We start from the raw sequence: 15,101 nt of genomic DNA on the forward strand, positions 1-15,101 counted from the left end.
TCTCCACTCCAGCGATCAGAGAAGAACTTTTCTTCTGCCTCTTCCTCCTCTGCTGGCTTTTGTCTCTCTGTGAGTGGCATCGTGGCAGTAAGACAGACAGTTAGTTTAGCACAGCCAGGAGTCATACTGCCACAGCTATAGTCGTGGTCCTTAGGAGAATATTGCCCACCCACTTCTGGATCAAGATGCTACGACGGAAACCATCCAACGCATCTGAAAAAGAGCAGACCCAGGTGCAAAAGAAGAAGGTAGGAGTTTGTGTATTAATCTGCATGTGCGGCCCTGTTTGGGTCAATTAAAGCAAGAGTAGAAATGATGGAAGTTTCCTTCAAGGAACACAAACACACATAATATGCTGTTTAAAAAGCAAAAGGTAAATTAAACAAATGCATCGTGCCAGAACACGTGGTTTATTTGCTAACTGTTCAATTAACAGAACTTGGAGAGGATTTTTTTGATCTACATGAATAATAGTCCTATTGTAATTTGTCCTGCTTGACTTGTAAGAACTGAAACTCTATGATTGTTCTGGGTAAAGTGCATGGCTGTGCAGCAGTTCCTGTAGAGAGACAGCAGACCATACCACACATCCTGAAGCAGTTCATAATTCATCAGAGCAAAGCATCCAAACGCAGCTCCTCAATTCATAGTGACATTTACGTAGGCCTTCACAGCTCGCTTCACTTCTCAATCAGTGGTTAACTGCTTCTACAGCATTACTCTTATTTTCCATTTGATTCACATCTTGCGTGGAACAACCAACAGTTTCGATATTTCTCCTCTGTGAAACTGCAGGTGCTTTGTAAATGCATGGAACCTTAACGAAGCAAGATCTGAAAATCTTGCTGTTGTACATTACGGTTATTTTGATGTTATGTTATTTTTGTTTTAACCAATGCCTTTCTAAAAAATAAATCCAAAAAAAACTAAAAAGCATAGAGTTGACATGCATTACCATGGAGTAAATAAAAAAAAATAATTTCCACATCATCTCAAATGTTGCAGTTTCCTCTTTGGTAATGTTTTAGATTATGAGTAATCATTTCAGTTGAGATCTGTCAAAAATACATTTCAACATCTCATGATGATGCAGAATGCTGTCACTGTGTTGGGGGAAATTTATTGGGAAGGTTTGTGCAATGATAGTTTGACAGCAGGTCATTTTAGCAGTATTTACCGGCTGAACAACCTCTCTGTGTTTAGTTGGCTTGGCAGGTTGCAGTTTGTCGTGTGTAGTCTAGATAGTGCATAGCTCTGCAGGGATTGGCTGCATGTTGACTGTGACATACCCACTTCCTGTGCTAAAGTAAAGTGGCACAGTGAAAGGTTTTGATAAAAGAAAAACGTCAGATTGGAGCAAAGATGGACCCACAAATCCCAAACTGAATGACAAGCATTAATTAAAAAAAAGAAAAAAAAAGAAAAAAAGTTTCTTAGTCTTGAATGAAACTACTCTGGTTTAAGCCACACTTTGCTATACAGTGTTTTTTAAAGTTTAATTGCATCAGTTTTAATAATACAAATGAGCATCATGTAAAATGATATTACTTTATCATATAGATCCGCGGTGCACAAACCAGGCCAAAGTTAGCTCATTATGACCTTTGATTTGGCCCACTATACCATAAAGAACAAAACCGAATTTTTATGTATCTGCTAAATGTAATTATAATTTATGTTTAGTCCAATGGCCCTCAATTAAGTTGAGTTTTTGTCCCTTTGTAGTAGAAAGATTAGACTGACACATTATTGTAATCAATTACATTTAGAAGTTACATTGACAAAGTGTCACCAAACACATTTTCCTATCTGTGAAAACCTATGAAAGCTTATTTTTCCTGAACAGTTCAATGGTTTTTCCACCCTACAAAACACACGAGTTGACACAAGTGTTACCATGCTTATAATTTCATCTGGTCCATGGATCTGAAAAGGATAATGTGGATTCTTCAGCTCAAATGTTACTCTAGAGGCCCGATAATGCCTCCAAATATTGATCAGGATATATGCTTGTGGAATTGCAATAACATTTAATGGCCATTATAACATGAGTTATCAGTTTAAGCAAACTGGATTTGTTCATGATGCATAGAGATTCAATTACATCAGCATAATGCTGGATGACTCTGCATTCAACCATAAATCCAATTGGGTCAGGAATCATGGCAATAATCTGTCTATAATCCGAATACTGTACTGTATGGTGACTTTAATTAGTCTGTGATGAGAAACTGTTCTGTGTTTACAGCTGACTCTGCAAAGGTCCAGCAGCTTCAAAGACTTCATGAAGCCAAAGCCGTCGTCACCCGTAGTGAGCTCTGAGCCTACACTGGATGAAACAGTAAGTGCAGTAGTTTGTTAAAGAAATGGTTCACCGAAAAATGAAAATTCTGTCATTTATGCACCTCCCAACAGGTTCCAAACATATACGAGTTCTTTTTTTAGCTGTTGAACACAAAAGAAGATATTTTGAAGAATGTTGGTGACCAAATAGTTGACAGTTGACTGCCAAAGTATGGAAAAAATACTGTGGAAGTCAAAGGATACCATTCTTCACAATATCTTCTTTTGGAATGTTTGGAACAACTTGAGGGTGAGTAAATCACAACACAATGTTCAGTTTTGGTGAACTATCCCTTTGACTATAGAGATGAACTTGCCATGCTCAAGCGCCAACGTACTACTCTCTCATGATTATCAAAATATTAGATAATGTGAAAAAACAACAGCCGAGTCACAGTTAACCTTAACCCAAACTGCTAGAATGATGCTTAATAACCGTTTCATTTGAAAGCCACACTGTTTTAAAAATATCTAGACAGGATGTCATCCTTTCATGAGCCATCCAAGCAGAGAGCCTGCTTAGCGTTCTATCTGCTTTTCAGAGAAGACAATTGTGCTATTTTATGCAGAGCAACTGTGATGCATTTGTGCACAATTATATTTATGTTTGAAGAGTTTATTTGCAAAAACAGATAACTACATTTTTATTAATTTTAATAAATCATGCTTTTTTATTGTTATCATGTTTTTATTGTGTTATTTAGCTGTATTTTTTAGTTATTATTATTTCATAAAAACAACCCAGCTGCAGTTTGATTGATATTAATTGGAATGCAGGATAAAAAAAAAAAAAAAAAAAAAACATGATTTTTGAACATTTTTTAAATCACTTTTTTTCCCATTAAGCAGCACAACATATTGGATAATATATTTTGATAATAAAAAAAAATATATTGATAATAATTTTAAAAAAAAATTATTGACCAGCATTGACCATCATATTAGAATGAGGACTGAAGACTGTAGTAATGCCTGCTGAAAATTCAGCCATCATAAGAATAAATTACACTTTAAAATATATTCAAACAGAAAACAGTTATTTTAAATTGCAATAATATTGTACAACGTTGTACAATAATATTGTACTACGTTTTTACTGTATTTTTGAATAACTAATTGCAGCCTTGGTGAGGATAAGAGACTTCTTTTAAAACATTTTTAACATTTTATGTATATATATATTTTTCAAATAAGACATTGTTTTAACAAACAAATAAATTGATTAAAAATATATTTCTAATTAATTAATAATTTAATAAATATTATTATATTTTTTGGTTGTTAAAACAGTCTCCTGTTTAATATCGAAAGTGTTGAATGGTTTGGGATAGCTTTCTGTGAAAGAGTTTAAAGTGAACTGCTGCGGTATAAACACAAAGGTAATGTAACAGACAGATGTAAAATCCCCTTGACGTCGACAGGTACTTTTGTCTGTGTCTTTGATAACAGCACATGTTGTCCTAAAAGAAAGAGCCTGTGACATTTCTCTCAGAACTCAGAGAGGAGGAGTCACACTGACTCACTGTGGGTAGAGACGCAAAAACCGCTGTCACAGACTTTTACTGGAAATCCTCCTGAGAACAGTGGCCCATCGTTTTAAAACTAACACTGCTCATAATGAGGTTATGTCACAAACAAATACACGCTGATTCATCTCGGCCAGGGCAAACCTCTGAACATAACATGGCACATTACAAATGGGTTATGAAAAACACATCAAAGAGTTCTGCAGTCAGTAATTAAAAACACAAAGGTTACTTGAGGTAAATAAAGGCAATAAGTTCTAACAGAAGTCTGTCTCAGTTTCTTTAATGATGGAGCCAGAAAAACAAGCCTATGAGGGCCAGCAGCATAGCAACAATTATTCACTGCCTGTAGACCTTTTTAGACAAGAGGAAGTTTGATGAGTTGAGAGGACAAAATTAGTAGCTACTGAATAAGTGCTCAGTAAAAACAGCATCATTTTTTTATGAATTTTTTTTTCAGCATCTGGAGGGTGCACCACCGGAGGATTCAGGGAAAAGTAACGGGAAACTGGGAAAGAAATGGAGAAATGTCATTACTCGCACAATGACCCGTAAAACCTCCAAGATGGTACAGAAAGCCCTTGCAGAGGAGGGGGTGAGTTGAAAACACGAGTCTAAATTACAATAAGTCAGTGATGATGAGCTAACAATAAACACTTATTAACTGACTAAATTTTTTTTATCATTTCAGATGTTTTAGAATTTCCACATCCAATTTCATAAATTGTATATAATTTAATTGCATTTATAAATTAACATTAAAGTATATTAATAAATGCTGTAAAATTATTAGTTAGTGATACCTAATGCATGGATTAATATAAATTAATTTAACCCTATTGTGACATATTACATTTAAAATCCTGTTAAAATATCTAAATCCCATAAATATTGCTATAAATGTTTATTTTATTTTATTTCATTATATTTGAGAAGTTTGGTTTATTTTATTTTTTATTTTCCTAAGTAAACTAACATACTATCTAAAAAATCACTTAATTCTTAACTTTTCTTATTTGTAATTTTTAGTTATTTATTTATTTTTCTAAGTAAGCTAACATACTAGCAGCCTATCTAAGAAAAGCAAGCACTTAATGTAACAGATTGAATTTGTCTCCCCCATATGGATGATATTAAAACATTTTATACAGTGAGCACTCTTAGGATGCTTCCAGTAGCTTAATATTGGGTCACAAAGACATTCGTGAGGATATGAATTAAAATTAACTTTTAATTATGTTACGGTTGTTGATTTCAGAATGAGAGTGGGGAGGATGGCTCTATGTCTCCCATGTCTCCAGTTGAATGGACGCCAGATCTTACTCCTGGGAACAGAATATCTGTGTGCTCCAACAGCTCAGAGGACACAATACACAGCCCTCTCTCACGTCAGCTCTCTGGATGTAAGCCAGCTCAGCCCGGCACAATATGAAGCTGAAGCGAGATCATGAGGCTGATTGATTTTTTTTCTTGATGTGCAGGTGCTGACAGGCAGAGTCTGGACAGTGGCTTCAGCCAGAGAGACAGTATGAGATTGGAGGACAGCACCTACACAGGGCCCTTCTGCGGCAGAGCCCTCGTCCACACTGACTTCACCCCCAGCCCTTATGACATGGAATCCCTCAAACTACAGGTCAGCCTTTTAAAAAGTGCTGTTTTCGGATTGATTAATCCAAAATTGAAAATTCTGTGTTAAATACATTTTTCATCAATTTATATTGATTCTTTTCATTGTTATTTATATTTCTTATGCATCTGTTATAATTATATGGTATTCTTAAGGTCCTTTTTATGTAAAGAACTTCAAATTACTATTGTGCATGAAAATAGTAAACCATTTATACACTATTATAATTTTTATAAATATTCATTTGTTTTTATTTTTATACAGTATATTCCATTTTTATTTATATTTTAGTTTACGTTTTAGTCATTTTGTTGTATTTTTGCCATTTTAGTTTTCTATATATATATATATATATATATATATATATATATATATATATATATATATATATATACCATATTTCAGAGTTTTAGTTATTTTAGTACTTCAAGGTTAAGCTAAATGTAAATGAGAACTGTTGCCTTGGCAGCTGCCTGAAATTATTTTATTTTATTTCAGTTAACGTTTATTTTCATATCAAGTAGCCATTTTTAAACTATAATAACCCTGGTATAAAATGTGCTATTGAAATAAAATTGCCTTGCTTTTTGTGGAACTCAAAAGGAGCAATTTTGAGAAATTGTACTGCTGCTCTTTTCCATACAACGTCAATTGACCTGAAACTTTCAAGCATCAAAAGCCCTGTGAAAGTATTAAAAAGTGGGCCATAAAATGTGTGTGCTATATAGAAATATTGACATTTCAAATTCCCAATCGTGAAATAATAACAACCAGTATATTTTTCAGAATTTCTTGTTCTATGTTTCACAAAATACAGTAATACAAGTAAATAATGACAGAATTTTGGGTGCAAAGAAATCCTTAAAAATAATTAGTGTGCAACAAGTATATTATATGTAGTGTACTGACATTTTTCAAAACACACAGAAAGGAGACATCATCCAGATTATTGAGAAGCCACCAGTAGGCACCTGGACTGGTAAACTCAACAACAAAGTGGGATCCTTTAAATTCATCTACGTCACAATACTACCAGAAGAGGACACACCACCAAAGAGGAAGCGATGCCGGAGTCAAGGAGGCAAGAACATGCCCAAACCACAAACCTTGAAGGAAGTTCTGGAGAGAATAGGCCTAACTGTAAGCCTCAAGTTACTTTCTCTTTAACGTGTGGGCCATTACATCACAGTACAATAGGATCTGCTCTGAATGATTTCATTGTTTGTTCAGGAGCTGGGATCTCTCCTGTCCATGCATGGTTTCCAGAGTTTGGACGATTTCAGAGGTCTGAAGGAGTCCCACCTGAACGATCTGAACATTACAGACCCCGAACAACGTGTGAAGATACTGAAAGCAGCAGAATTTCTTCATGACTGTAAGTCTACTAAAGAGCCATTGAGTCTAGCCTTTTTTTATTTCTTAGTTGTGTTTCATTACATATTACATATTTCTGCTCTCCAGCGGAGGACGAATCCGATGCAGAGGAGCAAAAGACTGAAATGCCACGGGACTCGGGTTGTTACGAAAGCACAGAGAACCTGACAAACGGACGTGAAGAGCCCCAGGTGGAATCCCAACCGGAGCCGGAGACTGATCCGGACACAGAAACAAAGCTCAATGCAATTCAGGAACAACTGGATGAGATGAAGGTGGAGGACAGTCCTGAGAGCTAAACAGAGTGAAGCCACCAGAATGTTCTTCGATCCTGCTTCTTTGAAACGCCGTCATCCTCTCTGGTGGAGAGTATGTCATATCCACGTGCTGGATTAAATTAAAGAAGGAAAAAAACGTTAATATGCACAGCCCATATGGAAGCCAATAGGTCTTAAAACATGGTATAGAGATCTTGAAGGTACCATCATTTATTCTCGCCGAGATTATTGTTCAGAAACTGAAACAAAAGAAAAAACGGACTGCATGACATGATATACCATGGATTAAACCTACAGCTGTTATAACATCTTAAAATAAGAAGAATGCTGGTACCCCAAATATTGATTTTACTCAGCTTAGGTTAAATATTTATGCCATCTTTTCTGGTAAATGTGATGTGTTTGACCTAACTGTGATTCTCTAATATCTGAGAAGTATCAACATCATCATACCTTTAGCTATGAAGTAGCATTTTATTTACTACTGTTCTACGGTTTCTGCCGGAATGAATGTACAGAGTAAAACAACTGGTGCACTCAAAAATGTTTTTTTCTGTCAGGCATGAAAGAGGAAAAGCATATTGTTCAGTTTTATTCTTTTGCTTCTGTTCTGGTTCCTGTTTATGGTAATATTTGTTATAATACGTTTTCAAAGCCATTGTTGTTTTGATTGTATTCCGTTCTAGCCTCCGTTTGTCATTTATACTGATGTCTGTACTTTCACAGTTTTTTGTTGTTTTTCTTTGATAGTTGTGTTTAAGAAAAAGAAACAGTTTTGAAATTACACCACAGAGAGATTGTAATAATACCATATAATTTAATGAACATACATACACACACAAATTCATAAGTAGAAAGTGAAGAGTATGAGGATATACATGATCACAGTGATATTACCAAGCAAAGTGAACATAACTCAATTTGTGATGACGTATAATGTGTACGTTATGCATCGTATCCAAATATCTAGAGCAGACCATCATTTGCTAATATTCCAAACGTATACATTACACTGACTTGGCATGAAAGTTTCTGATTTTGTTGCACCTCATTTAGTAAATTAGTTTATTACGACACATTTCATGATTAAAAAAAGTGGGATTCATTCAGCGCAGTTTTAAGCACTTTCCCATTTACCTTCGGCTTAGCAAATGAATATTCACATCTTCCATACACACACGTTCACACCATAATACTCACAAAAAACCCATCTGCTATAAATTAAACATGATCTAATAGAAGCACATTCTGTTGGTTTCTGAACAACTACATTTCCTGCAATAAAGATCTTTTACCCTCAACACATTCTTCAACATCAGTAAAGGAAATAACAATCAAATGAATCAATCTTATAAACATTCCAGCTTATATACTGCTTTGAGATGGCACTGAACTGGCAACATTATAAGCTGGCTGTTCCGAATGAATCAAACAGAGACAAAGTTCTTAGTTCACTTTTAAACTTTCCACATAACAATACTGCCCCGTTTACTCCTCTGAAACAAATGTGTAGCTGGCTATGAGAATTCATGTAAAAATATATGAGTCCATAGGTCTCTGATGTCTGTAGGTCTGTCCATAAAAAAAAAAATTGTTCCCTTACAAGTTGCCTTCAACATACTACAGTGAAATTAGTAAAGGTGACTACAATACGTATTCGCTTATACACTGGGGCAAGCTTTGCTACCTTAAACACGGTGAAAAGGAAGTGGAAAAAGAAAAACAAGCACAATTTCTTAATTGAATCCAAAAGCATGCTTAAATGACACTGAAGGAGAATTGGTCAGCTGGACTTTTCCATGCCTAGACTCAGGAAAGTTCATTATCAGATGTAAATTCAATTTTATCTTTCATTTACTTTGGCCTTGAGTAGTAATATCTGACTCTTAGTGAAAAGGAAAAAAGGGAAGGTTGCTCATATGTCAAGTGGATGTGGAAAAATCTTGTTAAATAAGACAAGATCAAAATAATAGTAATAAATCAGGCATGTTTTCCACTTCTTATAAGGAATTTGCAGCTTCTCAGTCATTTTTACATTATGTACAATGTCGTTAGCATTGTATAAAAATGAAGTTGTTTAACTTACAGGTATGAGTAGATTTATGCCATTATGGAGTCCTCTGTAGATGTAATGGTAGAGCATAGATAAGGCACTCTCACACACTTACTGATGCAGATCGGCCTGTACTGACGGACACAAACACATCTTACAGCCTCTGCTTTCTACCATCCATGCTGATTGTAAAATCAAGTCGGAGCTTAACTTTCTGTTTTGACATGGAGTTGAATCACATTTATAACTGACTGACTTAATAAGCTGATCCAAATGGCCTCGTCATCAGAATAAAGCAGTTGTGTTGGGCCTAAATGTAAGTTTATGGCTAAAGCACTTTTCCTTATAACACTTTGAAAACAAAAGGAAGTCTAATCCAAAGGGCATTTTGCACAACTACTATAGAAGCTAGTAATGGGTTTTACAGGGCACACAAACGGTTAGGAATAATGGAGGCAGGCTATACAGAAACGGTTAATGACACTGAAAAAAACAACCAAACATTTTACGAGGGAAATAATGTCCTCATTATGCTTCAGGGTAGCCCATTCTCATTCCATTTAGTCTGTGGCTCCCTATTTCCCTCATTGTGAGTTTCATCATGCTGTGATTCAGAGAGGAGAGTCTCAAGACTTCCAGATCTTGTCTCGAGTGCTAGCACAGGATCCAGGCAGAAGGGGTCCCGTTCTGCGAAAGAGTATCAGAGAGCACAGACCACTGCTCTGAATGAGTCACGAGTTTTTCTGTGTGTGTTCTTGTAAGTGAGCACATTCAGAGGATTGAGAGAAGTCTGGAGAAGAAGGCTTTCAAAGCTAGTGGGCTGACTCTTTGATGACTGCAGGGGCGACAGCATTAGGGGATGTTGGCGAGGGGGGTTTCTCTTCTTTAGGGGAGCTGGTGCTCTTCTGGGTGCCTGCACCAATGCTGGGCTTGGCTTCCTCAGGGGTATGTTCATTGGGAATCAGGGGAGCTGAGGATTTCTGCAGGAAGTGCAAACACAAAGTTAGCAGTCAAGGAGTGTTATTGAATTGAATGTGAATGTGTCTGTGCTGTCATTCCTAAACAGGGGTACATGTACCCAGTGGATGCTTAGCAGGGTTCAGAGGGAACTTAGAAAGATTTCAATTTTTCTAGTTTAACGAAAATCATCAAGCTTAGGTGTTTTAATAAAAGAGAGAGAAGGATAATGATAATTATGATTAATGATAATGCAAAATTAACTTTAGTGAAAAGCAAAAAAATTAAAAACCTAAAAATAAAACCTTTATGTAAGAATCAACAGTTACTGAGGGTCAATGGATATGATGAAGACAAAGTTTCTCAGCTATACATTACCAGTGTTCAGTAACTTACATAATTATTTGTTTCATACATTGTCTAATTGCTTGAGATGCTTTTTTCACCCAAATTCAGAAACATGGTTTGCAAATTTATTTACACAACTTTTGTGAATATAGTCAAAGCTAAATGGTATGATACACTGTAGGATTTTTAGAAAGAATTTAAAAGAGACAAAATAAGAATAAGGGAGAATCAAAAAATTATGAATAATTTACTAATCATGTGATTTTGTAATCCATAAAAAGTAACCAATTATTATGAGCATTTTATGTAATATACTCTAATTACAGTTTATACACACACACATATAACAAATTGCATATGAATATCCATGATCCTGTGTATTGCCACTTAATGCATTCATTTACTCCACATGGATCTTTTTCCTGGCCTTCTAACCCTCTCAGCTCTTAGGGTAATTGATTTAGGAATCTTCTTGCATACTCACTACTCAATGCACAGTAAGGCAGCAAGCAACATTTCAGCCAAATGAACACTCACTCGTTCACTCAAACACTCATAAAAAAATGCTGTCTTACTGTGGTTTGTGAAACAGGGTTGGTGCTCTTATAGGTGGAAGCAGCAGACGCATCAGAGGGGGTGGGTCTAGTCGAGTCTTCCAGCATCACCCCTCTTCTGTCCAACACACTAGCAGGAGAGAGGAAGACTTTCCTGACTTACATATAACAATATATCAAACCACATGGCATCTGCAAAACAAATGCTGGAGCTTACTTATAAAAGTGAAGGTTTTCATAGTTTGTCATGCAATGCCATACCACTTTGTGGCACCCCTGTATACAAGCAAAACTACATTAATGTTCCCACCTGGGGTAAGTAGGGCCGCACAGAACCTCACAGCAGTTCTTGATGAAGTTCTTATGGCTGTATGGGTTCTGCACTCGGTTCTTTCCAGACCACGAGCCTTTGATCTGTACAGTAGAGATGAAGGTCTTAGAACTTTGAAAATAACACCAGCATAATGTCAGAACTGCCACTGACTGTTACAATCTGATTCAACCTCCAACTCTCTACTGACTCTTCACTACATTCTGACTTTTCATGTTATAAAGCATCCGTGCAAATGGGAGCTTGATAAAAAAGAATCTCTTTTTTTTGTTATCTTTTATTTAAATGTGCCTTTTCAATTCTAGCCATTCCATCCCCACGGATTTAATTTGATCTAGCCAAGCACTTCAAGGGTCCTCATCTTAAAAAGACATGCCTTTACTGTTTCATCTGCTCCTAGATAGAAATGTATGCATGCATCACAGACAAATCTGGAGGGGGAAATCATCTAAAGTTTCCAAGTTCTATGTGTGGTATTCCACTCAAAAATGTTACACCAGCTTTAGGTTTCAGTAAAAAGTTAAGTTGTATCTGAATTTGACTGGCAGCTATGACACTGTCTGCAGGTATTGATAAAACTGTTATAAGCAGAATCCAATTTATACTAAATCAAAGGCGAACAACCATCAATTCACACCATATATCTTGCAGCAACTGCATCCTTCCTTCTCTTCTCACTATTTTCACTCCTCATTAACAAGAAAAGAAGGGCCAGAGGGCAAATGGGCCAAAAAACAAACATTCTAAATTAATCATTAGGGCTAAGTGTGAAGGTGCCACAGAACTACAGATTCTGCAAAACTAAATCAAAGCATTAAACTTAAACCGCTGCAGGGAATCTAAACACTATATATGCATGTGTTAAGATTATTATTTTTTTTTTTTAATAAATGCTTAACCTTCAGAAAACGCTGATCAGAGTTTATTTATTATTTATTATTCTGTGGGGTTTGGGATTTTTGCAAACTTGATAAAAGAAGGGTTTGAAGGTTATTTATTTATTTTTTATAAAATGTAGTTACATTTTCTAGTTTCTAGTTTCTTTTATAGGGTAAAACCTGTTACTTAATTGCTGTTACTTTTGCAACTAAATGTAGTTTATAAATCCTGATTTTTGTGATTTTCTAGCAGATAAACATTAAATCATCAAAATCAAATTAAAACAAATCAAATAAAAATCTAACCCTACAGTATGCATCAGGTTTGTAAGATTTATATTTATACAAAATTATTTTAACTGTTAAATCTAAAATATGTGGTAATAGCAAAGATAGGGATACAAATTTTATGCGCTTTTTATAATTAAAATTAGTTTAGTTTATATTTAAACAAAAAAAAGACTATTTATAAATTAGGTTTTATTAAATAAATATTTTTACTACAATGAGTTAAATACCAGTGTAAAATGATGTGTATCTGTTGGACACAGTCAAAACCTCTGGAGGTCAAAATCTTCATTTTATAACGTGTATAAACATCTGATGCATTTAAAGCTTCTTTTCATGCAAGGTTAATCTTATGTTACATAATAGCTTATCTAAAATACCAAATAGTTACTATAAAACATGGGATTTGTGCCTCTAATACTTTAAAAGCGTAATGGGACAGCAATGTGTTCCCTGTTCATAAACAGTGCTATAAATACTGTATATACTGTACATAAAACTCCTGTTGAGATGTTCTCTGTGCTTGCTTATCGCCGAGACGGCACTGTTGCCAAGGTGACTGCTGGATCTAGTGTGCTGAAATGCTTTAGGGCATGTGTTTATCTTTCCAGCCATGTCAAGAACCGACAGTAGACTTTGGAACAGACAGGTAAGAAGCAGACTCACATCCTCATTGGTGGTCTGGTTGAGGGAGATCAAGTAGGTGTGGAAACCAGTCAATCCCACCACAGACCAGAGGGTGAAAAAACACACCAGAACCTCCAACACAGTGCAATGTGGAGTCAAGGAAACAACATGCTCAAAAATATCTACAATACAACGTAAACGATGTGTTTGAACTTTGATATTTCTTTGTTCAGCAATACAAAGGGTTTTATAAAAGAAATATATGCGTGTGCCTATTTAAATGTTAGAAAACTAGTACACAAACACATTGATTATCATAATAGATCATTTACAGCATGACAGGTTTATCAGGAGCTCATTTTGTTTTCAAATCTTCAGGAAGTGGTTCTATGCCCAGACGAAAGGATATGTTCCGGGAGTTTCTTTAAGGGTATTCATAAATCCTGAGTCCACAGAACCTATAAAACACAAAAGATATATTTATTTACATCATGTATCTATGCATGCAAGCAGTAACTCACAGCATCAGATGTCTCAGCATCTCCCATTATTACATGTTCAGAAGATTTTCGCACATCCACCCACACTCTGCCAGAGCTGAGAAGTTTGCACTGTTCATTTACAAGCACCTTTTCAACCACAGTAGCTAGGTTTGCTTTCAGCCTAATAAAAAAATAATAAAATAATAATAAAAAGGACTAGATTACCCAAAAATACATAACTCAAATCTCAAAAAAGGGGCAAAAGAAAAACAATAAAAAGGATCATAGGGTAGTCTATGTGACTTATTTATTTGTGTTTTACTGCCATATCAGCAACAATGGCTATATTCATGGCAATATTAACAGTATAATTTCATTACATCATTTACAATAACTATAAGAAGCAACCACTATTTAAAAACATGCAAGTAACAACAACAGTACTGATATTTTTCAACTTGTTTCTCTTGCCCTTTCAATAAATATGAATGAGTGAGTCTTGAATGTCCATCTGTATGTGACTTATATGCTAATATATATTAGTACAGGTCAAAAGTTTGGAAACATTACTATTTTTAATGTTTTTGAAAGAAGTCTCTTCTGCTCATCAAGCCTGCATTTATTTGATCAAAAATACAGAAAAAAAAAACAGTATTATTGTGAAATATTATTACAACTTAAAATAATAGTTTTCTATTCGAATATACTTTAAAAAAAATAATCTATTCCTGTGATGCAAAGCTGAATTTTCAGCATCATTACTCCAGCCTTCAGTGTCACATGTAACATCCAGTCTATCACATGATCATTTAGAAATCATTCTAATATTTATTATGATTGTTGGAAACAGTTCTGCGGTCTAATATATTTGATGAATAAAAGGTTAAAAAACACTGCATTTATTCAAAAAAAAAAAAAAAAAATCTAATAATATATATTCTAATAAAATATTTTCTTTACTATCACTTTTTATCAATTTAACACATCCTTGCTGAATAAAAGTATTGATTTTATTTAAAAAAAAAAAAGAAAAAAAAATTACATTACTGACCCCAAATTACTGACCAGTAGTGTATATTGTTATTACAAAATATTTTATATTTTAAAAACATAGCTTCTTTTTTTTTTTTTTTACTTTCAAAGTAAAAAAGTATCACATGTTCTGAAAAAATATTAAGCAGCAGAACTGTTTCCAACTTTGATAATGAATCATCATATTAGAATGATTTCTAAAGGATCATGTGATAATGATCCTAAAAATTCAGCTTTGCATCACAGAAATAAATGATAATTTAAAGTATAATAAATTTAAAAACAATTATTTTAAATTGTAATAATATATCACAAAATTAAATTTTTTTCTGTATTTTTGATCAAATAAATGCAGGCTTGATAAGCAGAAGAAACTTCTTTCAAAAACATAAAAAATAGTAAT

The 15,101-nt window shown here is 34.6% G+C and overlaps 2 protein-coding genes across 3 annotated transcripts in view; one reads left to right on the top strand and one right to left on the bottom strand.

The window, feature by feature from the left end:
* Positions 1–8,449, top strand: sash3 (SAM and SH3 domain containing 3). Its single transcript, XM_042738397.1, has 8 exons — positions 1–248; positions 2,249–2,341; positions 4,330–4,464; positions 5,128–5,272; positions 5,351–5,502; positions 6,424–6,636; positions 6,727–6,871; positions 6,958–8,449. Exons 1-8 carry the CDS (start codon positions 186–188, stop codon positions 7,167–7,169), a joined length of 1,158 nt encoding a protein of 385 aa, XP_042594331.1. The 5' UTR covers positions 1–185; the 3' UTR covers positions 7,170–8,449.
* The window catches only part of LOC109077129 (palmitoyltransferase ZDHHC9-like), a 25,024-nt gene continuing 17,826 nt past the window's right edge, over positions 7,904–15,101 (bottom strand). For both annotated transcript variants that reach the window (XM_042738396.1, XM_042738395.1), the window contains exons 5-9: positions 13,594–13,642; positions 13,224–13,326; positions 11,371–11,474; positions 11,082–11,190; positions 7,904–10,181 (exon numbers count right to left, since the gene is read on the bottom strand). In XM_042738396.1, coding sequence (XP_042594330.1) covers positions 10,014–10,181; positions 11,082–11,190; positions 11,371–11,474; positions 13,224–13,326; positions 13,594–13,642 — 533 coding nt within the window. In that variant the 3' untranslated portion in view covers positions 7,904–10,013. The remainder of the gene's footprint in view (positions 10,182–11,081; positions 11,191–11,370; positions 11,475–13,223; positions 13,327–13,593; positions 13,643–15,101) is intronic.

The sequence above is a fragment of the Cyprinus carpio genome, chromosome B14 (genome assembly GCF_018340385.1).
Source record: "Cyprinus carpio isolate SPL01 chromosome B14, ASM1834038v1, whole genome shotgun sequence".
Classification (NCBI taxonomy): Eukaryota; Metazoa; Chordata; class Actinopteri; order Cypriniformes; family Cyprinidae; genus Cyprinus; species Cyprinus carpio.

Bases quoted from the DNA above. Each gene is read 5' to 3' on its own strand.
- sash3 (XM_042738397.1), top strand. From the start codon at position 186: ATGCTACGACGGAAACCATCCAACGCATCTGAAAAAGAGCAGACCCAG. The intron at 249-2,248 runs GTAGGAGTTTGT...CTGTGTTTACAG, and splicing joins CCCAGGTGCAAAAGAAGAAG to CTGACTCTGCAAAGGTCCAG. The intron at 6,872-6,957 runs GTAAGTCTACTA...TCTGCTCTCCAG, and splicing joins AGCAGAATTTCTTCATGACT to CGGAGGACGAATCCGATGCA.